Below are 26,492 nucleotides of genomic sequence, written 5' to 3' on the forward strand. Positions count from 1 at the left end.
GCAGGAATCTGTGTCTCTTTTTGTTGTGTCATTTTGCTGCTTCAGCTCTCTGTGTTTGCGGTGCCACTCCTGGGCGAGCTGCGTTTTTCATGCATCTGTCCTTGTCGGGCGCACTCCTTGCATGGGGGCACCCCTGCATGGCACGGCACTCCTTGTGCACAGCAGCACTGCATGTGGGCCAGCTCACCACACAGGCCAAGAAGCCCTGGGTACTGAACCCTGGACTTATATGGTAGGCAGACGCTCTCTCAGTTGAGCCACGTCTGCTTCCCACCCATGCTGTTTTTACTTCTGTAGCTTTGTAATATGGCAGTGAAATTGATTCCCTTGTCCCTTTTCTTTTTAGAATGCTTTTGGCTATTCAGGTACACTTTCCCTTCCAAATGAATTTGGTAATTGCCTTTTCTATTTCTGTAAAATAGACTTTTGAAATGTTGATTGGTATTGCATTGAATCTATAAATCAGTTTGGGTAGGATTGACATCTTCATGATATTTAATCTTCCATCCCATCACATGGAATGTCTTTCCATTTGTTTAGCTCTTCATTGATTTCTTTAGCATCGTTTTGTAGTTTTCTGCATATGGGTCCTATACTTCTTTGGTTGAATTGATTCTTAAATATTGGAGTCTTTTTGCCTAACTTGTTTATTAGCTTAAGTAGCATTGTTGTAGACATTTCAGAATTTTTAAAATATAAGATCATATCATCTGCAAATAGTGAGAGTTTTGCTTCCTCATTTTCTGTTTGGATGCCTTTTATTATTATTTTTTCTCGTCTAATTGCTCTAGCTAGAATTTCTCATAAAATGTTGAATAACAGTGGTTACAGTGGGCATCCTTGTCCCAATCTTAGAGGGAAAACTTTCAGCCTTTACCCATTGAGTATGATAATGGCTGTATTTTTTTCATATATGCTTTTTATCAAATTGAGGAATTTTCCTTCTATTCCTGTCTTTTTGAAGTGTTTTTGTCAAGAAAGGATACTGTAATTTGTCGAATGCTTTTTCTGCATTCATTGAGATGATCATGTAGTTTTTTTCCTTCAGTTTGTTACATTGAATGACTTTCTTATGTTGAACTATCCTTGTATACCAGGAATAAATCCTATTGGGTCTTTAAGTGTAAGTCTTTTGATATGCTGTTGGATTCAGTTTGCAGATACTTTGTTTAGAATTTTTGCATCTGTGTTCATTAGAGATTTGTCTGTAATTTTCTTTTGTTGCAGTGTCTTTATCTGGCCTTAGTTTTAGGGTAATGTTGGCTTCATAAAATGTGTTGGGTAATTTTTCCTCCTCTTCAATTTTTTGGAAGAGTTTAAGCAGGATTGCTATTAATTCTTCTCAAAAAGCTTGGTAGAATTCACCTTTAAAGCCATCTGGTCCTGGACTTTTCTTTGTTGGGAGCCTTTTTTTTTTTTTTTTTTTTAAAGATTTATTTATTTATTTCTCTCCCCTCCCCCCCCCCCCACCCCGGTTGTTTGTTCTCTGTGTCTATTTGCTGGGTCCTCTTCGTCTGCTTCTGTTGTCAGCGGCACGGGAATCCGTGTTTCCCCTTGCTGCGTCATCCTGTTGTGTTGGCGTTCCAAGTGTGCGGTGTCATTCCTGGGCAGGCTGCACTCTCTTTCGCGCTGGGTAGCTCTCCCTACAGGGCGCACTCCTTGCGCATGGGGCTCCCCCACACGGGGGCACCCCTGCGTGGCATGGCACCCCCCCCCCGTGCACATCAGCACTGCGCATGGACCAGCTCCACACGGGTCAGGGAGGCCTGGGGTTTGAACCACGGACTTCCCATGTGGTAGACAGACGCCCTAACTACTGGGCAAAGTCTGCCACCCTTTTTTTTTTTGTCTTTATTTTTTTAATGTTACATTAAAAAAATATGAGGTCCCCTTACCTCCCATCCCCCTCATCCCACTCCTCCCCCCATAACAACCTCCTCCATCATCATGAGACATTCACTGCACTTGGTGAATACATCTCTGAGTACTTCTGCACCTCATGGTCAGTGGTCCACACCATAGCCCACAGTGTCCCACAGTCCACCCAGTGGGCCATAGGAGGACATACAATGTCTGGTAACTGTCCCTGCAGCACCACCCAGGACAACTCCAACCCCTGAAAATGCCCCCACATCACATCTCTTCCTCCCACTCTGTTGGGAGCCTTTTGACGACTGATTCAGTCTCTTTAAATGTGATTGATTTGTTAAGTTCTTGTATTTCTTGTGGCATCAGTGTAGGTTTTTTGTGTGTTTCTAGGAATTTGTCCATTTAATCTAGATTAGTTAGTTGGCATATAGTTTCTCAAAATTTCCTTTTCTGATCCTTTTTATTTCTTTGGGGTCAGCGGTAATGTCCCCGCTCTCATTTCTGATTTTATTTCTTGCATCTTCTCTCTTTTTTTGTTAGTCTAGCTAGGGATTTGTCAATTTTATTGTTCTTCTCAAAGAACCAGCTTTTGGTTTTATTTATTTTCTCTATTGTTTCTTTGTTCTCTGTTTCATTTATTTCTGCTTTAGTCTTTATTATTAATTATTTTTTCCCCTCTGCTTGCTTTGGGAGAAGTTTGCTGTTCTTTTTCTAGTTTCTCCAGTTGTTCCATTAGATCTTTGACTTTCGCTCTTTCTTCTTTTTTAATTTAGGCATTTAGGGCTATAAATTTCCATCTCACGACTGCCATCACTATATCCCGTAAGTTTTGTTCTCATTTTCATTCGTTGCAATATATTTACTAATTTCACTTATGATTTCTTCTTTGACCCACTGATTATTTAGGAGTGTGTTGTTCACCCTCCACACATTTGCAAATTTACCTCTTTCCTGACTGTTACTGATTTCGTTTCATTCCCTTAGGATCTGACATGGTGCTTTCTCTGAATTCAGTCTTTTTATCTTGATCAAGACTTTCATTGTCACTAACAGTTGGTCTCTCATGGACAAAGATCCATGAACACTTTAGAAGAATGTATAACCATCTGAGTTGCGGTGCAGTGTTCTGTATATGTTTGTTAGGTCTAACTTGTTTATCATATTGTTCACATTCTCTGTTTCCTTGTTGATCTTCTGTCTAGTTCTATCTAATGATGTGAGTGGTGTGTTAAAGTCTCCAACTATTATTAAATTATTATTCTCCCTTCAGTTTTTCCAGAGTTGCCTTATGTGTTTTGGGGCACTATGGTTAGGTGCCTAAATATTATGGCTATTATTTCTTCCTGGTGGATTGTTCCTTTTATTAATTTATAATGGCCTTCTGTATTATCATGACTTCTTCGCATTTAAAGTCTGTTTGGTATAATGTTAGTATAGCTACCACTGCTCTCTTTTGGCTACTGTAAATAGAATAACAAAGTCTGGATGACAGCATATCTGTTTACAATATGGTTTATTGAATATTTTAAGCCCACTCTTCAGACCTATAGCTCAGAAAGATTCCTTTCAAAACATTACTGCTCATTGACAATGCACCTGATCACTAAAGAGCTCGTATGGAGATATATAACTAGATGAATATTGTTTTCATGCCCGCTAACACAATATCCATTTTTCAGGCCATGGATCAAGTAATAATTTCAACTTTCATGTCTTATTATTTAAGAAATACATGAATTTGGGCAAATTGAATTGAAAACCTTCTGGAAAGAATTCACCGTTCTAGGTGCTATTAAAAACATTTGTGGGAAGTGGATATGGCTCAACTGATAGAGTGTCCACCTACCATTATAGGAGGTACAGGGTTTGAACCCAGGGCCTCCTGGCCCATGTGGTAAGCTGGCCCATGTGCAGTGCTGCTGCGTGCAAGGAGTGCCATGCCATGCAGGGGTGTTCCTTACGTAGGGGAATCCCACGTACAAGGAGTATGTCCGCAAGAAGAGCTGCCTCGCGTGAAAAAAGCGCAACCCGTCCGGGAATGGCGCCGAGCACACGGAGAGCTGATGCAGCAAGATGACTCAACAAAAAGAAACACAGATTGCCGGTGCCCCCAGGGATGCAAGCGGACAAAGAAGAACACACAGTGAATGGACATGAGAGCAGACAAGGGGTGGGGAGGGGGGAGTAGGGGGAGGGGAGGGAAAGAAATAAAATAAATCTTTAAGAAACAAAGCAAAACATTTGTGATTCATGGGAGGAGGTTACGATATCAGCATTCACAGAAGTTTGGAAGAAGTTGATTCTAACCCTCATGACGACTTTGAGGGGTTTGTCTTCGTTTGCCACAGGGCTGCTGAAACAGAGTGCCAGTAAATGGGAAATTTATTAGGGGTGAAGCTTACAGTTCCAGTTCAAGACACCATCAGAGATGCTTTCTCACCAAAGTCAGCTACTGGTGATGCTGGCATCCTGCCTTCCCTTCAAGGCTCACCATCTCCTGGAGGTGAGATGTGTGGGTGATCAAACATATGGCTCATCTCTTCATCCTTTTTTTTTTTTTTTAAATCTCTTTATCCTTGAGCTGCTTCATGGGCCCAGCCTCTTGGGGGCTTTGTGCCTCAGCGTTGGCTGCTATTGATCCTTGAATCTTTTCTTTCAACATAGGTCAAAATGATAGAGCTCCTTTTTCTGTGTATCTTCTTTCTCTTTGTCTCTGTTTATATAAGGCTCCAGTAAGAGGGCAGAGACGCAACCTGAGTCATGTTTCACTGACTTTGTCCAATCAGAAGTGATCCAGTTAAGGTCTCCTAACCAAATCTAATACAATCAAAGGATCTCACACCCACAGGACTGGATTAGTTCAGAAGCAAAAAATATTTTTTTTAATTCATCAAATTCAAACTGTCACGGGGTTCAGCACTTGTGTCAGGGTTCAGCAGGGTTTGAAAGGGCTGACTCCAATTTTGAAAGACGTTTTGCTGTGGATAAAATGCTATTAAATAGCATTGCATGCTGCAGAGATACTCTTTGTGAAAGGAAGAATCAATCAATGTGGCAAACTTGATATGGTCTTCTTTTAAGAAATCGCCACAGCTACCCAGACCTTCAGCACCCACCACCTTGATCAGTCAGCAGTTGTCAGCATTGAGGCAAGACCAATAAAAAGATTACAACTCACCGAAAGCTCAGCTAATAGTGAGCATTTTTAGCAGTAAAGCATTTTTAAATTAAGGTATGTATATTTTAATAGACATAATGCTTTTGTACACTTCATAGACTACAGTATAATGTCAACATAACTTTTATATGCCCTGGGAAACCAAAATATTCATGTGACTGCCTTTATTGTGATGTTGACTTTACTTTGATTATCTGCAACTGAATCTGCAGTATCTCTGAGGTGTAAATGTTATGGAAATTACATGATAATCTTTTGCTGTTGACACTTTATAAATTGCCCTTAGTGACACTTGCTGGCCTAGTTGATCTTAATATAGGGAATCTACACTTCTGGGGTCATTGGACATCGGGACAAATAAATGGTTCTTGCTACTGTTATGGTATGAATTTCTGCCCAAAGTAGGATCAGTTGGGATATAAATTGAACTAGGGAATTGCCTCTTTGAAGTAAGCTTGGATAAGTAAGAATCAGGCATGAGCTGTTCATGGTAATTTGTTTTGTTTTGTGACTGCATTTTCCCCCCACCAAGGAGAGTACTGCAGAGTGTAAAAATGAATTATTAAACTTCTCCTTTTCTAAAGAGTAAAATTATTGTAAAGCCTATTTGGCATTATTATAAATAAAATTATTGTAAAGCTATTAGTGAAAAAATGTCACTCCTCTCTCCCCTTTCCCTCCCTTTGTAGCTAAGTAATCATTCTTAAGTTTGCATAGTTTAACAGTTTTGGAGTTACTTTTTAAAATAGCAGTTATATTGATATAATTCGCCCTTTTAAACTGTGCAGTTCAGTCAGTTCAGTGGTTTTTAGTAATTGACAGAGTTGTGCAACCATCGCCACAATTACTTTTAGAACATTTTTGTCAACCCAAAAAGAAACCCTGTATCCCTTAGTCATAATCTCCCCATCCTCCTGAGTTAATTTTTATATATAGTACAACATATGGATCCAGGTTTGTTATTTTTTACATGTCAATGTCTGGCACCATTTGTTAAAACTATCTTTTCTCCATTGAATTGCCTTTACACCCTTGTTGAAAATCAGTTGGCTATATGTGAATGGGTTTATTTCTGGATACTGTTTCATTGGTCTATTTGTCTATTTTATGCCATTGCCATATTGTCTTAATTATATAGCTTAATAGTCTCAAAAATTTAAGTAGTAACTTCTACCGTGTTTTTTCTTTTTCAAAATTGTTTCGGCTATTCTATTTCCTTTGCCTTTCCATGTAAATTTTAAGATCAGCTGATAAATTTCTTTTTTAAAAATTGTGGGAATTTTATTTTGTTTTGTTTTTTGTTTTTTTTTTTAAAGATTATTTATTTAATTCCCCCTCCCCCGGTTGTCTGTTTTCTGTGTCCATTTGCTGCGTCTTGTTTCTTTGTCTGCTTCTGTTGTCATCAGCTGCACAGGAAGCGTGGGCAGCGCCGTTCCTGGGCAGGCTGCACTTTCTTTCGCGCTGGGCGGTTCTCCTTACGGGGTGCGTACTCCTTGCGCGTGGGGCTCCCCTATGCGGGGGACACCCCTGCGTGGCAGGGCACTCCTTGCACGCATCAGCACTGCGCATGGGCCAGCTCCACACAGGTCAGGAAGGCCCGGGGTTTGAACTGTGGACCTCCCATGTGGTAGACGGACGCCCTAACTACTGGGCCAAGTCCGCTTCCCAATTGTGGGAATTTTAATTCCAGTTTGAGTAATTTTCACAAGATGGGTGCAAGTGTACTTGCATTTTGTTTTCAGGATGATTCCCTAACAATGTACTGTATATAGTCTAACATATACCTTACCATAAATTCATGTAGCTAGCCTTAATTTTCCCTCCACCTTTGTCTTAGGTAAATTAAAGATATAAACACCATATCAAGGGAGATCAACAAAGGTTCCAGAACTCAGATGGTTTTGTTTGTTTAGGAAAGGACTTTGTGCCTACTCATATAGCACCTGAAATTGCACAGATAAATGTTAAGCTAGATGTGTGGTTTTATGGTTATTGGTTTTTTAAATTGGAATTTAGTACAAAATTTGAAAGGTACAAAAAGTTGTATATTATTCATCCACATTTTAGAAATTTCAGTCTTAACAGTAACTGTCTGTACTTAACAGAAGAAAATGGGATGTTCTTTTTACTCTGATAATGAAATACTTGTAGTTTACATTAGAAGGATATAACTTAATTTTTTCCTTTTGATAGTATATAGTTTGATCAGTCGAATGGTATGCTGTTCTTCTGTTTTTCTTTCAGAATATGCCAGATTTCAGAAAAGCTTAATTTTTCTCTAAAAACTTTGTTTCCTTCCTTTTCTGTCTTTTTTGTTGGCTTTGGGACAGAAGTATGAGGACTATGTCAGATCTGGAACCATGGCCATTGATCAGAACCTTTGGTCTTAATGGTTTCTTTTTTGTAGTCTCAATTTTCTTATAATTGTTTTTTTTTTTTATATTCACTGATGACTTTATGTGCCTAAGAAATATTTCCTTGTTTTTCAGGTTCTAAATGGCTTCAAAGAAGTTGGGTGCAGATTTTCATGGTAAGTGTACTATTGAGACTTTGATGTTACTTAGCGTAGTTTAAATGCCCCTTTTTTGCCTCTCTTAATGAGCAGTTTGAGCAAAACAAAGTTGTACAACAGTGTGCATATGCATTCCAGAGAACTTCAGATAAAACTAACTTAATATTGAAGTATTTCTTCAAATGGATAAACTTTAGAGTCCCTCTGGTTATTGTATTTGGAACTGCTAGGGATAAAGAAGGGGCTGGCTTGTTTTAGTTGTTCTTCAGTAGTATTTTGAGGCATTTACCCCTCCTTTTCCTGTTACCCTGATCATACAGCTCTTCTCCATTTCAGTGTGTGAAAATTCTAAAACTTAATACTTTATAAGCATTTTTTATTTTGGTTTAGTGTTTCTTTACCCCCATATAAGGAAGTCATTTACTAAAATAAGCTATATTCGGCCGATCAATATATTACAGATGTATCGGTAGTGGTAATAAAAATTTTGCATTGAAACTAATAGTTTTGCTATCTTTTCCTAAGATAGGACCTTCCAAAATGGAATACAGTGATAAGCCTTATTATCTGCAGATTGGTGGAATGGAGGTATCTAAGATGTTAAAGTTAAAATAAATTTTGTACAGTAGAAGATAATTAAATCTCAGCAATAACCTTATAGTTGAGATTTTTAAAATCCTTTTAAAAGGATTTTAAAGCTGATTGTTCATTTAAAAAATCCCATCATCCTAGGAATGATTTGCTAGACTGACTGGCAGCATGTGTTAGAATGCTCCACTAAGCGACAGATAGTTTCTTTTCTTTAGTATTTTTTTTTGGAGGTACCAGGGATTGAACCTGGGCCTCATACATGCAGAGCAGGCACTCAGCCGCTGAACTATACCCACTCCCTTCAGAGAGTTGCTTGATAGTAGGTGATGCAGCAATTACTATGGTTTTAATTTGTTTATATGTTTTATACATCTTGTGAATTTCGAATTGCTATTGTGCTTATACTTATATATATAACGTGCATATGTTTTGTTTTGTTTTAAATCCTTTTGTAGTTAAGTCATTTGAACTCTGGAATTAGCATTCCAGAACTCAGGCATCAGGTCTTCCAGGTGAGCTATCTCCTTTTGTTTAAGGATTATTACAGGGTTCTTGCGAGTATTGAAATGATAATAAAAAGGCAGATCTGCAGTTGCCTCTGTATCACTTTGCCAGGGAAAAAGAGGATAGAGACAAAGACAGAAAAAAGGACTAGGGAGAGAAAACGGCAAAAATGAACATATTAAACTGAAAATTTTATCTCAGAAGATAAGCTTTTACCTTAAATCTTTGGAAACTCTGTTTTGATCTGAGTGAAAATAAGGTGGACTCAGGGTATGTGCTCTAGCTAAATAGTCCAGAGTGAAGATGACAAATCTGAAGTTACTTGATACGGAAGTGATTTTTTAGAACTCTCCTCCATTTCCGTACATTCCTAACCAAAATTTTGTTTAAATGAAACTTTCTACCTGAGTAAAAATTGGAATGTAATCTTTATCTCTTAGGCTTGTTCTGCTTTAACAGTGTTCTTTCTGTTTGCTGAGCTTAGTTATATTTCAGTGGCCTTAGTGGATTTTTAGAGTGAAGAATCTTTCATTAGAAATTATATAGTTTAAAGAATAGAAGTTACCGAGAATACCTGGAGACTATGTAATAGGCAGTCTTGCAGGCATCTGAATTTAGGAAATCTAGTTCAGCCAGACCTCGAGGGCTAAAACTAGAAAGCCAGAACTAAGGCTACTTATTCCTGCCATCTCTCAAGAAGCTATATGGCCTTTCCTCATTGCTTTTTTCTGTTGGTTTCCTTTGTTTTTATTCTTCTGTATATAGACTTGCTTTCTTGGCTTAATTAGCAGGGTACACAGGACCCAGTAAGGCCCACCTCAGTGATGGTGAAGCTTGCTACAGTTTAAGTGTCTAGGTCAGATGACTATCTGATTAACTTAGCCTAGCCAATGAGCCAATGGATCGGTTCCCCCTCAGTTAGCTATTATCTGATTGGTCCTTTGGGGGATTAGGGTATGTGCAGGTAGTTCTTATAGGGCAGCTGGGGTGTGGCCAGGGAGATAATAACTATTGACAAGATATTAAAGTGCTTTTTTTCCTATTTAAATGTTTAGGATTGGCTAGGTGTGCTGTATATACTGTCTTTTATGACTAGCATTTCATTTATCTTCAGTTCATTCTTTACAACTGAAGTTGAACTTCTTCCACTGTCACTAGTAATCACATATCCCTAAATAACAGAATAAGAGATGTGGTTATTTCTCAAAGACCATTAAAAATATTGTCCTTATTTTACATAAACTGCAAACCTTTGGCTTAGTGTAAATCAGGCATTTCTTAGAGTTTTGTTTTTACTAAAATGCCAATCTTTTAATTTTGAATTCATTCTCTACTCGTTTCATTTAAGAAAAAAGTTATTTTCTAGAAGTGACTTTTAAAGGATTTCAAAAATGTTTCAATAACAAAATAAATAAACTACTTTTTTAATAGCTGGAGAAATGCCTTGATTTCTAATTTAGGCAAAAATAGGTCTCTGTACTAAGACTTAATAAAACTCCCCCTTTAAAGGCCAAGCTGTCCCATTTATAGATCAGGTAGCTACCTTCTAGAGAGGTTAATTTTGCCCTTGGTTTAATTCCATCTGAGACTGAAGTCGTTTTTCTCCCGAGTGGTGGAAAAAGGCATTTTATTTTAGATTATTTTAAAAGTTGATCAGTAATTGCTTTAGTGTAACATAGAGAAGTCAGCCATCATTCTAATTATTGTTCTCTTGTATGTAATACATTCCTCCCACCCCCACTGCTTTTAAAATTTTTGTCTTATCTTTAATTGTAATGATTTTGGGTATGGTGTGTACATTGGAGTGGTTTTCTATGTAGTTAGCTAAGCTGCTTGGATCTGTGGGTTTATCAATCTTCTATCAATTTTGGAAAATTCTCAACCATTATTTCTTCATTTTTGGCCCATTCTCCCTCTCTCCTCCTTTTGAGATTTTAATTAACTTATATGTTAGACTGTTTGATATTGTCCCAGAAATCTCAACATAATTTTCTATTTTTTCTACTCTTTTTTTTCCCCTCTCTTTTATTTCAGTTTGGTTAATGTGTTTTGACCTAAGTTAAAATTCTCTGATTCTTTACTTTGCTGTGTCTTGTCTTTGGATTGGCATATCCTGATTTATGAGCCATTAAAAAAATTTGTCTGATACTGCATTTTTCATTCATAATATTTCCATTTGTCTCTTTTTAATATTTCCATCTCTTTGCTGAAATTCCCTATTCTTTAGTATATTTATTATATATATTTTAAAGCTCCCTGTCTGATAATTCCAGTATTTTGGTTTTCTCTGGGTTTGAGTATGATGACTATTTTATCTCTTAATGATGGATCACATTTTTTTTTTCTTCTTTGTATGTGTTAAAGTTTTTTATTGAATGTTAGGCATTGATTCTAAAAAGATGATTTGTAAGTTATTTGGCCTGGTCTTGTTCTTAGGGAGGAAGTGACACTTTCATGTGACTTCACAAGCAGATATCTGTATATTGTATATATTTATAATATTGCAAGCATTACCTGGTTTATGGTTTTAAGGTAGTGAGTGATACCCAATAACCAAGTAATTGGCAGTTTTCCACTTTAAATTTGGTCTGTCCTAGTCTTCTTTTTCAAAAACCTCAGCTTGAATCCTTTCACAGTAAAACCTGAATTAAGTAAGCATATCTATTTGCTACACTCTATTAGGAATTTCTCCCCCACCCTGTAATTTTACCTTTTTCAGAAAAATATGCAGGTCACAAGATCATAAGCATATCAACAGTTTAGAAAGAATGAAAACAGAATGAAGTCTTCCCAGAATTCATCCTGAGTCCTTAAGCATTTAGCCTAGTCTCTTCTACCTTGGTATTATGCAAAGTGATATGCAGAACCTTACTTCAGGGAAGTGCCACAGTCACGGTAATAAGAGAGAAACTTTCTTGAGTTGACTTTAGGAAAATGGGCTCAGACATTTTAGAAAGATTTTCAGAAATAAGGACTGAAACTAAAGGGTGTTTGGCATGAGCCAGAAAATTGTTAGCTCTAATGTTTAATTCCCTAGGCCTTGTGGTAATTGAGTTTTTATTAAAACTGTTTAAAAAATAACATATAATTGAGAGGCAAGATAAATTAACATCTTTAAATAGATGTTCTGATGTGTTGGATAAAAATTGATAATTCCTAAGACATACTTGGTTTTATTTAAAAAAAAAAAAGTTCTTTGTAGTCCTCTCATCGTCATTAGTTGTGCTTATATGGTTGTCTCTATCCATTATTTCCAAAGGTTGCTTTTTTTGTTCCCATCTTCAGAGTGCCTTTTTATCTCCTGCCCCCTTTCCCAGTCACACAACTGTTTGCTCATTCCCTGTTAACCATGAAAAAGAAGAAAAAACTGTGGAAATTTAGATGTGTTAATCACCTTGGTATTGGCTTTGTTAGTGAAAGGAAGCTGCTTTTTAAAGCAGATAGCTGTAATTGGTGCTATTGAAGGGAAACAGCAGTTGGTTAAATAAAGGCCTGTTTTACCTGATTTTGTCTGTTTGTCCCTAAGCTAGGCCCTAGCTGCATTTCTAGAATATAAATTGCCAGTATATACAACACTGTCATAGTTTCCTAACTGAAAGGTAGGCAAGGAAACCTTTTCTGAAAGATACTCTCATTTGGCTGAGTTATCTTTAGGATAGCACATTTTTATAGATATTTCCTCCCTTCCCCCTCAACTCCCTACCACCTGTATCTACAATAGACTTGCTCATTAAAAAATTTTAACTAAAATTAATACTAACTAGTGTTAATGTGGATAGATTTCCTTATATTTATATATATGCCTATTAGTGTTATTATAGATAGGATTTTTTTCTGTGTATCATGTAATTAACTTGCATATGAATAAAATTTTTTAATCCGCCCCTTGTGGCTTTTTGTGTGCTGTCTTCTCTCTGTGTCCATTTGCTGTGCATTTTTCTGTGTCTGTATTTATTGTATTTATCCTTCCCCTGCCCCGTGGCTTGCTTGCTGTCTGCTCTCTGGTCCATCGCTGTGGTATTCTGCGTTTTTTACTTATCTCCCTTTTCAAGTTGAGTTACCTTGCTGAGTCGGCCCTCCACGGGACTTGCAGGCGGGGCAGCGCAGCCTGCGGGCGAGCCTGCCTTCACAAGGAGGCCCTGGGACGCCAACCCAGGGCCTCCCATATGGTAGACGGGAGCCCAACTGATTGAGCCACAGCCACGTCCCCATATGAACAAATTTTGTTAAACGAAAGACTTAATTTTGTGATTTTTAACTTGACTTTAAAATCTTTCCAGTGATTCTTAGAAAATCCTGAAGTTTCAGTTTTGTTTCCAGTTAATCAGGGCATTAGCAGAAGTTAGAATCTAACTTTCAGTAATATTTGAGCACCTATTTTCAGTTAGACAGGAATTATTAAAATTTAAAAATATAAAGTATTTTATAACTGGCAGAAAATTTTAATGTAACTGCTTCTTAGTTCTGTTGAAAGCTGTGATGGCACATTTTTGTGACTTTGGCCACAATCTTAGAAATGTTCTTATATCTTGCATGACCAGTTAAAACATTTTCATGACTAAACTTTACATTTTAGGTAAAAACTATTTTGAATTATAATAAATATTAATTGAACATAAATTGGAGGAGGGGTGAGAATCAAATATAAAAGAAGTAGAAAACCATGTCTTCTTCATTTGTTTTTCATTCATTGAACAAATCTCATCTACCAGACATTGTGCTGGGCTTGGGGGATGTAGATTTAAAACACTTACCACTTGTTTAGAGTATTCAGAGCCTCATAGGGGGTGGATAAGGAAGCAAATGATTAACAATACAGAATGGTAAGTCATGAGGTGATATAAACTGGGTGTTCTGAGATTGGGAAGGGAGTTGTTCTTTAGCTAATTTTTAAAAGACTAGAAATAATCAAGTAAATAAGGATGGGGATGAAGTAGTCATTGCCAGTGGATAGATAACATAGCACATATAAAGGTGTTGACTACACATGCAAAGTTTCCTAAATTGTTAATAATTATGGTTATGTCCCAGAAGAATTATTAAATTGAACGTAATTATGGATTTATTTTGCTAGCTGAGTGATAATTAAAATGTTCTAGCTCTGGCTAGAAGTTAGATGAGAAAGAAGGACACTTTCCTCCCAAGGGTGGGAGCAGAGACGACCTTCTACATCGAGGGCTTTTAGTTATTAGGGTATACCTACTAAGGAAATAGGAAATGATGATAAGATTATAAATATACCCTGCCGTTGATAAATCTTGAGATCTATAGAGTTTTTTGAAGGGAGAGGAGTAATCTTCATGGATGAGGTGTAATTGTCTTATTCTGTGTCCATGGACACCCAAGAAAACACACTCGTGTTGAGGCCCAGAAGTAAGCCTTATTTTTCCTTATTCACTAGCTGCTATTATACAAAAAGCAAAATTTTTTTTATGAGCTATGCTTTATTGTCCTTGATGGTTTTGCCGGTAAGTTAGCTTTAAACCTCATCCAGAAAAGTAGCCATGATCCAGTTTGGAATGTATAGCTAGTAAGAGTCATATATAAGAGGCATCTCATTTTATCCAACTCTGTAAGTAGATAATAGATGCCTGAGTCTTTCTTTAATGTTCAGTTATAAAAGGCAGAGAACCTTTAGGAGGTTAAAGCAGTTCAGTTATGTATGGTTTGTGTGTCCTGATAATCCTGTTCAGATTACCATGGTCTTGTCTGTTTTCCTTTTTTCTTAAGCTCTGTGCTTCTTAAATATTTCCACATTTGCTCCAGAATGTGGTGGTATTTTTTCAAATCTGGAGTAATTCTTTGCATTAGGGAAATCCTAATTAAGAAGGTTCTTTTATGGGGAGTCTGTCATCTCTTTCAGCATTATTAATTACATGCCTAATATGTGCCAGCCAATGCCGTGGGTTTTGAGAATACATCATGGAACAAAATAGATTTAAATACTTGCCTGCAAGGAGCTTACATTCCATTAGGCAAGACTGACAAAAAAATATAATAAAAAATTAATTACATAATATGTTAGAAGGTGATAAGTGCTATGGGAAAAAATAGGAACTTGAGGGTACTGGAGTGGGGGTGGGTTTAGACATTTTAATTAGGGAGGTCAGGGTCAGCCTCATTGAGGTGAGCAAAGACTTGAAGGAGGTGGAGTGAGTCAGTCACATGGATATCTGAGGGAGGAACATTCCAGATAGAGGGAGCTGCCAGTACAGAATTTTTGATGTAGGAGTATACCTGGCATGTTTGAGGGACAGAGAAGAGGTCATTGTGACTGAGTGTGGAGAGCCAGGAGGCGAGTACTAGGAAATGAGAACAAACAGGTAACTGGCCATGGAGAGGCCTTTTAGGTCACTGTGAGTACTTTGGCTTTTACACTAAGTGAAGTTGAAAATAAACTTTAAGATCAAGTAGGCTCAAGTAGGATTTGCGTCTCAGAGGTGAAGAGTTCGAAGAAGGTAAGCAGTCAGAGGAGGAACTCTTGGTAACTTCTAGTCTTAGGATAGCATAAATTAATGTGTATCTACCAGGGATAAGATTATGACAAAACAAATAAAATACTTTGCTGATATTTTCTACTTTATTTTTGATTGTAGGGACTTTCAGTTACCTTGACGATGTCCCATTTAAGATAGGAGACAAATTCAAAATACCAGCTAAAGTTGGTCTACCTATTGGCTTCTCCTTGCCTGATTGTTTGCAGGTTGTCAGAGAAGTACAGGTAAGTGGTGATTTTTAGTTAAAGTTTAGTGCATTTTAACATTTAAAGAGTAAGGATTTGGTATATAGTGAAATAGAAAAAAACATTTTCGTTTCTCTTATTTGTGTATCTTATATCACATATTACTGCCTGGGTCTTGTTGTCACACACACACATACACACACACATACACACACAGATTTTGTATAATCAGTTAGATTGTATATTCCCAAGAGGTCTTGCCTTGCCCAAAACAAATCCCTGTTGCTCATCAGCTTGCTCCTCCACTTCCTAATGTCATTATCTTTTCAGTCTGCAAGGAGTTTACATTCCATTAGACAAGACTGACAATAAATATAATGAAAAATAAATTACATAATAGATTAGAAGGTAATAAGTGCTGTGGGAAAAAATAAAATTTTTCTCTCTGCTTTGTCTCTTATCTTTGCCTCTCTAATCAACATGTTTTTCACCTGGGCTATTCCAGTAGCCTCTTTAATTGACCCCTTTGCTTATAGCATTTTCCTTCTATTTTTCACATTGTTTACAGAATAATATCCCTGACGTTTTAAATTGTCACATCCCTGTTCAAAAACTTTCAGTGATTCACCAATCCTTGTTGAATCAAGTCCAGGCATAAGGTATAGCAAAACACCTTAGCTTATCATCTCCTTCATGTCCAAACCAGATTACTAGCAATTTCTAGAACTTACTTTATACATTACCTGTCTGTGCTTTTGATCATGAGCTGTTTTTGCCACCTGGAATACTCTTCTCTTGCTCTCTGTACTGAAAGTTGTCTGCCTGTTAAAATCTGTTTATTTTCCTAGACAGTGCTTAAATACTCCTTCCTCAGTGACTTCTTTCTCAACCCTCTGATCTTTAAGGCTCAGTTATATATAAATGAATAGAATTACTTCTTTGAATGCAGCAAATAGCCCTGCATTATTTAACTCTCCTTCTTTCTTCTGTACATGTTTATCAAATGCCTGATTTTCATATGCTCAGCTAGATGCTGAGGGTGGATAAATGCCATAATCCCTGTCCTTAAGGCACTTACAGTTTAGAGAAGGAGTCACATAGAAAAATAGAAAACTACATTACTCAAACACTCCTTGCTGTGACTTAAGATTTTTAAAAAATATAGCTTTCTGGAAAAGGAGTTTTGTTCTAGGGGATATTCACTAACATGTTTCTCTAAAACTATTCTGGGGGAGTGGGTGTAGCTCAGTGGTTGAGCACCTGCTTGCCATATTTGAGGTCCCAGGTTCAGTCCCCAGTACCTCCTAAAAAAAATAAAAATAAAAAAAATCTGTATTTTATCCTCTAGAGTTGATGTACTGTGAGTAATCCTGATAGATGAATGCCAGTTACATATTTTCTTAAGCAAAAGCTTTATTGAGATAGAATTTACCCTTTAAAATGGTTTCTAGTATTCACAGAGTTGTACAACTATAAGCACTATCTAATTCCAAAACATTTTTCATCACTGCACAATGAAGCCACATACCTTTTAGCAGTTACTTCCCATTTTCTCCCCTCCGTCCAACTCTTAGCAACCCCTTATCTGCTTTCTGTCTCTATGGATTTGTCTGTTCTGGCTGAATCATATAAATGGAATCATACAGTATGTGGCATTTTGTGAGTGGCTTATTTCACCTGGCATAAGGTTTTCAAGGCTCATTCATGTTGTAAGCATATTGGTATTTCATTCCCTTTTATGGCTGAATAATATTCCCTTATATGGATATACCCCATTTTGTATATCCATTCAGAGTTGGTGAACATTTGGGTTCTTTCCACTTTTGGGCTATTATGAATAATGCTGATATGAACATATGTATGCAGGTTTTGTGTGGACATATATTTTCAGCTTTCTTGGGGATATATGTAGGAGTAGAACTACTCGGTCATACAGTAACTTTGGTTTAACATTTTGCAGAACTACTAACCTGTTTACAAAGTGACTGCACCATTTTACAATCCTGCCAGCAGTGTAGGAGGGTTCCAGTTTCTTTACATACTTGTCAGTACTTGTTATTTTCTGTCATTTTGATTGTAGACATCCTAATAGATATGAATAGGTCATATTGTTTTTTCGATTTGCATTTCCCTAATGACAAATGATATTAAGTATCTTAAATATTTTTGAATACTGAATCAATATTCCTTTTTGTATATGGATACTTTAGTTAGTAGGCCTGAGAGATACAGATTTACATTATTAAGTTTTACCTTGTTCTGTTTGTCAGATAACACTTTTTTTTTTAAGTTTTATTTTTTATTTATTTCTCTCCCCTTCCCCCCACCCCCACCCCAGCTGTCTGCTCTCTGTGTCCATTCACTGTGTTTTCTTCTGTGCCCACTTCTATCCTTATCAGCGGCACCAGGAGTCTCTGTTTCTTTTTGTTTTGTCATCTTGCTGCACCAACTCTCTGTGTGTGCGGCGCCATTCCTGGGCAGGCTGCCCTTCCTTTCGCGCTGGGCAGCTCTCCTTATGGGGCGCACTCCTTGCGTGTGGGGCTCCCCCACGCGGGGGACACCCCTATGTGGCACGGCACTCCTTGTGTGCATCAGCACTGCCCATGGGCCAGCTCCACATGGGTCAGGGTGGCCCGGGGTTTGAACTGCGGACCTCCCAGTGTGGTAGGCCCTATCCACTGGGCCAAATCCGCTTCCCAGATAACACTTTTATTGGCAAAAACAAATATTCATTTAACTTTTCCCTTTGTGTAGGATGCTATTAGCAGTGTGTTTAAAAACATCTTCATCTTCTTTCATTGATTCTCATATTATTAACTGCTACTTTGATTCATGCAGAAAATTTCTTTTGAGTTCCAAATTTTTGCTGTTTCAAACTTTGCTGGGAATTTTCTTTTTATTTGATCAGTGTCTGAAGCACTGATAAGTACATAGTGTCCTGTGCTGACTCTATGCATAGTACCCACTAGTAGGAGATCAAAGGCTGGGAACCCCATTTTTGTATGGAGCAGTTCACAGATTTTATTCTCTAATTGCACATAGCACTCTTAAACTTTGGCTACCTTGGGGTCTCCCTGAGGGATTTGACTACGGTATTGGTGTTGACCCTCTCTCTACCCGCAGAGCAGTCAGGTCTAGAATACTACATGGGTAGCTTGAAGCTTCCTATGACTTTGTCATTTTTGCCCTTACACAACAATACGAACTTGATTTTTGAGTTAAAGTTCTAGTAAAGTAAGCCAGTAAAATGTACACAGCCCTGAGGAGGAAGTGAATGGGGTAGGGGAAGGCTGCCTACCTGGCTTCCTTTCAATGTGGTAGGGTTGGTGGCCATGGTAGATGGTGGCTTAGTGGTATATATTACTCATTTATGGGCTGGAATTGCCATCTAATAGCAGTGTAATTTTGGGCAGATTTCTTAAATTCTTCAAGTCTCTATTTCCTCTTCTTTATAATGGGGATAATCAGCTTTTAAGATTGTTATAAGGATTAAATAAAATAATACATTTATGGTGCTTACTGTGGTTTCCAGGTACTTCACAATGTTCAATGCTATTGTTTGTCATTGTACTCTCAAACCCCATTCTTATTTTTTAAAAATATTTCTGACTTTTACTTGTATATTTTTCCCTATGGTCCATGTGTTTTTTATCACTTTGATAATTAGAAAACAAAAGCTTAGTGAAGGTTTTAATAAAAGGGAAAGAAGTTTCCAGTTGAGCTTGGGACTAAACTTCAGAGACCTATTTATAGGCAGTGGAAATTTGGCTCCTGCTTCAGTTTTTGGTGGATGAGACCAGTTGCAGATTGGGTTTCCTCTTCAGTTAGAAGTAGCGCAGCCTTTGCCCAGTGTTGTATTTTCACTGATCTGTTTGATGGTAGAACGAAGCACAGTGATCCCCCATGTATCTTTCTGGGGCACAAACTGACTCAGGGATTTAAGTGAACTTCTTAACCTGTGCATTTCCTGACTTCTCTTGTATGATTTGAAGCTGAAAGACTATGTGTAGAGGCACTTAATTATGTATCTTCTACTCTAAAAATGCTTGTCTCAGCATAATATACCTCTAAACTCTACTCTCCCCCTCCTTTTTTTTTTGAATCCTCTGTGCATCTCTAACCTTGGACATGCACATAGACATTGTTTAGCTCTGGTCTTTAAGAATGAATGCCAAAGGTTTTGTTTTCTTCTGTGCTAGGTAAATTTTGCGTTATATATAGGGATATTTATTTTAAGTGTGTAAATAAAAATTTTTATAAATTGAGCTATACTTTAAAGGGACTGTTAAGGAATCATGAATCTTTATGCAGTTTGCTCTAAAATATTAATTCGAATATGCCTGGGTTTCTTACTAAGTAGTTTTCCTGCATTTTGAAGTATTACCTGTTTGTTATAATCTCATAGCTTTAGTTGTTTAAGAGCACAGAATCTGTTGTCAGACTGATTATGTTGAAATACAGACTTCTCCTTTAACCAGCATTATGACCTTTCAGCAAATTACTTACCCCTTCTCTATAAAGGGGGAATAACAATAGAACCTATTTAAAGAGTTTTTGAGAAAATCTAGAGAATACATAAAAAGTGCTTAGAATTATGCATTGTAAGTGCTTCATAAATATTAACTGCTGTCATGATCTGTTTAAGGCATTGTGCTAGATAGTCCAGAATTAAAGAGGATCTGTAGCTCAGGTTCTGCTCACAAGAGGCTGGGGAAATGGCTTATGGTTGGGGAAGTGTTTAGAAAAACGCTTGTGGGAAACGGACTTGGCCCTGTGGTTAGGGCGTCCGTCTACCACAAGGGAGGTCTGTGGTTCAAACCCCGGGCTTCCTTGACCCGTGTGGAGCTGGCCATGCGCAGCGCTGATGCGCACAAGGAGTGCTGTGCCACGCAGGGGTGTCCCTCGTGTGGAGGAGCCCCACGCGCAAGGAGTGCACCCGGTAGGGAGAGCCGCCCAGCATGAAATAAAGTTAGCCTGTCCAGGAATGGCACCGCACACACAGAGAGCTGACACAACAAGATGACACAACAAAAAGAAACAGATTCCCATGCCGCTGATGACAACAGAAGAGGACATAGAAGAACATGCAGCAAATAGACACAGAGAACACACAACTGGGAGGAGAGAGAAATAAATAAATCTTTAAAGAAAAAGAAAAACACTTGTGCTTGCCATCAAAAGATTGATAGAGAATTCTTTTAGAGTTCAGGGGAAGGAATGCACTGACCATCAGGAAAGCTTCATAGTGGTGTTGAGCTCACTTACCTGAGACTGGTGGCACATTCTGGGAAGAGAAATAGTCTGAGGGGAGAGAAGTAAGGGAAAGAAACAAGGGTTCATGTGGCCTGTATGTAAGACAAGAGTGGGAGCTTTTATTAGTTAAGCTCTAGAAATAATCCGGGGACACAGTTTGATTACATCGTATAGGGGAATGGGAAGCTTTAGTTTTCCTGAGTGGGGATCATTCCACACTCTTTAAATGCTGTCCTGCCCAGTTTCTCCCTTCTACAGAAGTGGATCGGAAGGAAGTGAGAAAGGGAAGGATGTGAATGGGGAAGGGAAAGGGTACCTAGCTGGTTCATACCTCCTTTTTCTGCTCTCTCTTTGCAGTATGACTTCTCCTTGGAAAAGAAAACCATTGAATGGGCTGAAGATATTAAGAAAATCCAAGAAGCCCAGCGGGAAGCCGAGTGCAAGGCTGAGGAAGCAGAAGCTCAAGTGAATTCTAAGAGTGGCCCTGAGGGTGATAGCAAAATGAGCTACTCCAGGACTCACAGTACATCCACAATGCCACCACCTATCAATCCCATCCTTGCCAGCTTACAGCACAACAGCATCCTCACCCCAACTCGGGTCAGCAGCAGTGCTATGAAGCAGAAAATTCTCAGTCCGCCCCACACAAAGGCAGATTTCAATCCTGCTGATTTCGAGTGTGAAGAGGACCCATTTGATAAACTGGAGTTAAAAACTATTGATGAGAAGGAAGAGCTGAGAAACATTCTGGTAGGAGCCACCGGACCCATTATGGCTCAGATTTTGGACAATAACTTGCCTAGAGGAGGCTCTGGGTCTGTGTTACAAGATGAGGAGGTCCTGGCCTCCTTGGAGCGGGCGACCCTAGATTTCAAGCCTCTTCACAAACCCAATGGCTTTATAACCTTACCACAGTTGGGCAACTGTGAAAAGATGTCGCTGTCTTCCAAAGTGTCCCTTCCCCCTATCCCTGCAGTAAGCAATATCAAATCTCTGTCCTTCCCCAAACTTGATTCTGATGACAGTAATCAGAAGACAGCCAAGCTGGTGAGCACTTTCCATAGCACAGCCTGCCTCCGCAATGGCACGTTCCGGAATTCCCTAAAGCCTTCCATCCAGAGCAGTGCCAGTGAGCTCAATGGGCATCATACTCTTGGGCTTTCAGCTTTGAACTTGGACAGTGGCACAGAGGTGCCAACCCTGTCCCCCTCCTCCCAGATGCCTTCCCTCTCTGTCTTGTCTGTGTGCACAGAAGAATCATCACCTCCAAATGCAGGTCCCATGGTAAGCCTTTCAAATCCTACCCCCAGATTAGATCTCCAAAGAATTCTAAATTCTGCCTAGCAGCTGCCACCCTGACATTCTTCTTTTCAAGGTTTAGGGCAAGATGGGGCCTGGCCAGGCATCCTTGCTTATGTAACTCTGTGCAATTCTGACCATTTTTCTGAGAACAAGTATTAGCTTTCAACCTGGCCCAGTACTATTTGTTCCTGCTTACATATTTTAGGTCTTTTCCTTCCCAAAGATAATGTATGTCATGTGACTGGTGTTTTCCTGCCTGTTCACATGGTTCTTTTCTATACTGTCTTGTCTCTAGTGGTTTTGTTTTTGTTTTAAATGACTTTCTTTGCACTTTACTTTTTCCCATTGCCTTCATTTTTTCAAGCTTGTGGGGCTCCTCCTTGCCCCTTTCCCATCCTTTCTGCCCTGAAGTATGGTTCTTTTGTGTACCATAGTTTGACTAGCTTGGGGGTTAACATTTCCTCAAATTGAATTGTGCCTTACTAACTGGGAGGTAGTTTGTATGGGAAGTCCAAGTATAACTTGTAATCATGCAGCTTGATTTTGAGGAGTTTTCTCAGTGTTAAGAATTGTGCAGTTTTCTCCAAAGGGAGGGCAAGAGCAAGATGGTATGTGGGAATTCAGATTTAGTATGGAGTAGATTGATGCAAAACTTGCTACTTTATATCATCCTGAAGAAAATCTGATTTTATCACACCCAATAAAGTTGTAGATACAGCAGGTTTCCTTTATTTGTCATAAAGTATAGGCTTAGTTCTTTTATTTTCTTTTTTTTTTTTTTAAGGCTTAGCTCTTGACATGGTTGTTTCAGTAGCAGATAACACATTATTGCATTCTAGAATAGAAATCCAAGAACATTTTGCTACCCCACCTCACAACTTTTTAAAATGACAGTATATCAAGAGTGTCTTTGGTAAGAAAAGGGCCTAATTGTATTGGTGAAATATCTAATCTAATTAAGTCCGCTATTTTAGCTGGCAAGGAGATGAAGCTCTCTGGTCTGCCTTCCAACAAATACAAGGTCTCCACAGTAGTATTCTTGATAAATGGTTATCTTTTATCTCTGTGTGTGCTTTTAGTGTGAGAACTCACTGTACTTGTAAGCTTCCATGGACTTTGGCCCAGATAAACTCAATAATTGAGTGCAGAATTCGAAGAGTAGGTTTCTTCCTACCTCCTCCTGGTCAGTTGTGGGGCTGCGGTCAGCATTATATTCTTCATGACTTGTATGCATTAGAGAAATTAAAAGATCTACCCTAGAAAAGATTGGGGATCCTCAGTCACCCCCACCCCTGATTTAAAGTTAGGTCAACCATTGAGAGACCAAAAGCCTGTTGAACTAATAGAAGAGATCTTTCTCAAATCAGAATACTCATTATTCTCTGACCTATCTGATTGTGGAATTTCTTTCTGTTCCATGTTGGTTTGGGAACTTGCAGCTTCAACAGGCAGATATAAATAGGTAAAAGTTTCAGTATTCTAGGAATTCATGACCCTGCCCCCAGTGAGTAAACTTTCCTATCACAAGTAATTTCCTGCCTTCCATCTTACTCTTGAGTCTTTGTGGCCCCTCCATGAGAACCTTTCTTGGAGAGAGAGGTTCTTCTTTCCAGGATGATGACTCGAGGCAGGTGGTGGTGATCATCTGGGCTGTGTATACCCCTCACTTAGGTCCTGGTTGTTGGCTCTTTTAAGCCTAGTGTTTGGGACTCATTTTTCACATTTTTATTTTATGTTTTACTGTTTATGTAAACTAATCTTAGAAGTTGAGGAAGCTGTGGGATCATCTTAAGAAGAGCAGTCTTATACTGTGCCCTTATTCTGGCATAGAACCGCGTAGAACAAACAGTCTGGCCTAGCCATGATCTCTTCTCACGGCCTCTCTGCCTTTTAGGGGCTTTACTTTGCTTGTGGGTCAGGCTGAGCCTGCCATTGGATTCTGTTTAGTTTGCTACAGCTGCCAATGCAAAATACCAGAAAGGGGTTGGCTTTTATAAAGGGAATTTTTTAGCGTTAAAGTTTATAGTTCCAAGGCCATCAAAATGTCCAGACCAAGGCATCATCAGAGATGCTATCTCAACAAGGCAAAATGGCAGCTCCCCGTCTGGGACTCTGCCTTTTCCTCCAGGCTTCTTTCTCCCGAAGCTCGGCTCTGTGCTCTGCTGATCCAGCCTCCACTCTGGGACCTCCTTCTCAGCCTCTTGGGGCTTCTTTGTCTTTCTGCAACTGTAGGTGATCCCAGAGTCCTTTCTCACTCTTTTGGTTCTTAGTATATAAGATTCCAGAGGAGGACAGAGACCTAACCTGTATTATGCCTCTTTGACATAGTCCAGTCAAAGACCCTTCAGCATTCTAATCAGAAGTGCTCTAATCAAGGCCTCTTAACTGAGTCTAATGCAATCATAAGGTCCCCTACCCACAAGAATGGATTAGGTCTAAGAACATGATCTTTTCTGGGATTCATAAAAAAACTTCATGGTTCTCTTTCTCCAGGTGTGGGTACATATCATACTCTTTCATAGTTATTTCAGGAAAATCTTTTTGCCTTTTCCCTTACATTCTAATTTCTGAATTTACTAATTGGTGGCCAATAATATGAATAAGAAGGTAACTGCTGTTTGCCTTTATATTGTATTTTTACAATTATTTTTGATGGAGGATCTTTCAGGTATTTAAAATGTTTTTATGTTGCCACTGCTTTAATACATACGAAGTCCATCTCCATCTCTAGGTTTTAAAAATGAATTAAGGGAGCAGATATATCTCAGTGTTGAGCTCCTGTTTCCCATGTATGAAATCATGGGTTCAGTTCTGTTACCTCCTTTGTACCTGTTGCTCATTTTGTCCAAATGCTCCAAGAGATCTTTGAAAGGCCTAGTAATAATTTTCCCAAACATGTAAACACATTTATTTTTACCAAAGTAATACAAGCACATTTTGATGAAATCAAATAGCAAATCTATTCAAAGACCTGGGAGTGGATGTGGCTCAGGTGGTTGAGCGCCCACACTCCCACATGGGAGGTTTCAGGTTTGGTTCTCGGTATCTCCTGAAAAAACAAACAGCAAGCAAAACAAGTGAAAAAACCAACTCAGGGAAGCTGATGTGGCTCTGTGGTTGAGCGCCGGCTTCCCATGTACAAGGTCTTGGGTTCATTTCCCGGCTCCCAGTACTGAAAAAACAAAAAAAACAAAAACAAAAAAATACCTATATTGAGAAACAGCAGCTCCTGGACATTACCTTTCCACATTCTCCAGTTTTGCTTCCCATAATTAAGCTCTTTCAGTTCTTTAAACTATTTCTGCTGGGATTTATCTCTATATTTCTAAATAAAATGCTTATATTTTTCTAAACTATCATTTTAGATAGTTTTCTATTTCCTGTTATAGTGGTTGAGGAGTTAGCACTTGTAATTGCTGCTTCCCCTAACCCCTTCTCTTATCCTCCATTTTATTACAATTTTGAGTAAATTAAGGTTACTGTTCACATTATGATTGGATAAATATTTATTGCTGAGGTCAGAGGATATACTGTTTATTATTTTCTTTTAAGGAACTTTTTATTTCTCATAGTTAAACTTAACTCATTTTTTGATATTGGCTTAGTTTCTTTGTACCTGTTGCTGCTCATTTTGTCCAAATGCTCCAAGAAATCTGTCAAGGGCCTAATGATAATTTTCCCAAACATTTAAACACATTGGTTAACCTACCAGTTTTTAAGTCCTTGTATATGTAAAAATGTTTTAATTTTACCGTCACATTTGAGTAATAGTTTGGCAGGATATAGGTTCTGTAATTGGAGATCATTTTCCTTTCAAGGAGTGCCTCCTTTTAAAAAAAAATCTTTTTAAACTTTTTTATTGAGTGTTAACTCCATTGATTTCTAACATTCCATTACTATTCTGCTTTCTATTTTGTTCCCTCCTTCCCTCTTGCTACTCACTGCCCCCACTTCCAGGAGCTTTTGGGATCTTTTCTTCTTCTCTGGGGATTTGAAAATTAACTAGGTATGCCTTATTTGTTTATTGTGCTTGGTCCTCATGGGTCCTTTAAAACTGAGGTTCAGCTCATTTATAAATTCTGGGAAATTTTTTTTTTTCTGTTTTTCTTTGATAATATTCTCCCTGTTTTCTTGGTTGGATGTTGGACGTTCTTGGCTGATACTTTTTCTGTTCTTTCCTATCATGTCTTTGTCTTTATGTTTTCCTCTCTGGAATATATCTGCCATATAACTTTAAATCTTAAAATCATTTAAATAAAATTTTTACTTTATCATATTTTAAATTTTCAAGTGTTTTGTATCTTCCCTCTTTTGGTTTGGTGTCATCTTTTGTGTTGGTGGATTTGGCGCTCAAATTCACGTGTAACAGTGAGGCAATTAAAACCAGTCAGAAGGGGGTGGTGTGCTGGGACCTACTTGCTAATCATTAGGCTTCACTATAGGTTGAAGGCTAGTTGTCCTTTCTGAGGGGAACTCCCTAAAATTTTGTCAGCATGTGAGGAGATCTTGGGGGCTGTTTAGTTTCTCCAGAGAATTCTGCTTGAGGGCTGGAGGAAAATTAGGGAAGGCTTGTATAGACTTAAATCCCTATTTTGGGTCTT

General features: G+C 38.3%; 1 protein-coding gene across 4 annotated transcripts in view; it reads left to right on the top strand.

Annotated features, from left to right (window-relative positions):
• UBAP1 (ubiquitin associated protein 1) overlaps positions 1 to 26,492 on the top strand; it is an 84,391-nt gene that overhangs the window by 52,200 nt on the left and 5,699 nt on the right. For 2 of the 4 annotated variants that reach the window (XM_004471892.5, XM_058301997.2), the window contains exons 2-4: positions 7,537 to 7,577; positions 15,251 to 15,375; positions 20,947 to 21,873. In XM_004471892.5, the coding sequence (XP_004471949.1) occupies positions 7,544 to 7,577; positions 15,251 to 15,375; positions 20,947 to 21,873 (1,086 nt within the window). In that variant the 5' untranslated portion in view covers positions 7,537 to 7,543. The remainder of the gene's footprint in view (positions 1 to 7,536; positions 7,578 to 15,250; positions 15,376 to 20,946; positions 21,874 to 26,492) is intronic. The other 2 variants (XM_071216824.1, XM_058301998.2) reach the window with 1 other exon arrangement.

Source organism: Dasypus novemcinctus, chromosome 8, assembly GCF_030445035.2.
Source record: "Dasypus novemcinctus isolate mDasNov1 chromosome 8, mDasNov1.1.hap2, whole genome shotgun sequence".
Classification (NCBI taxonomy): domain Eukaryota; kingdom Metazoa; phylum Chordata; class Mammalia; order Cingulata; family Dasypodidae; genus Dasypus; species Dasypus novemcinctus.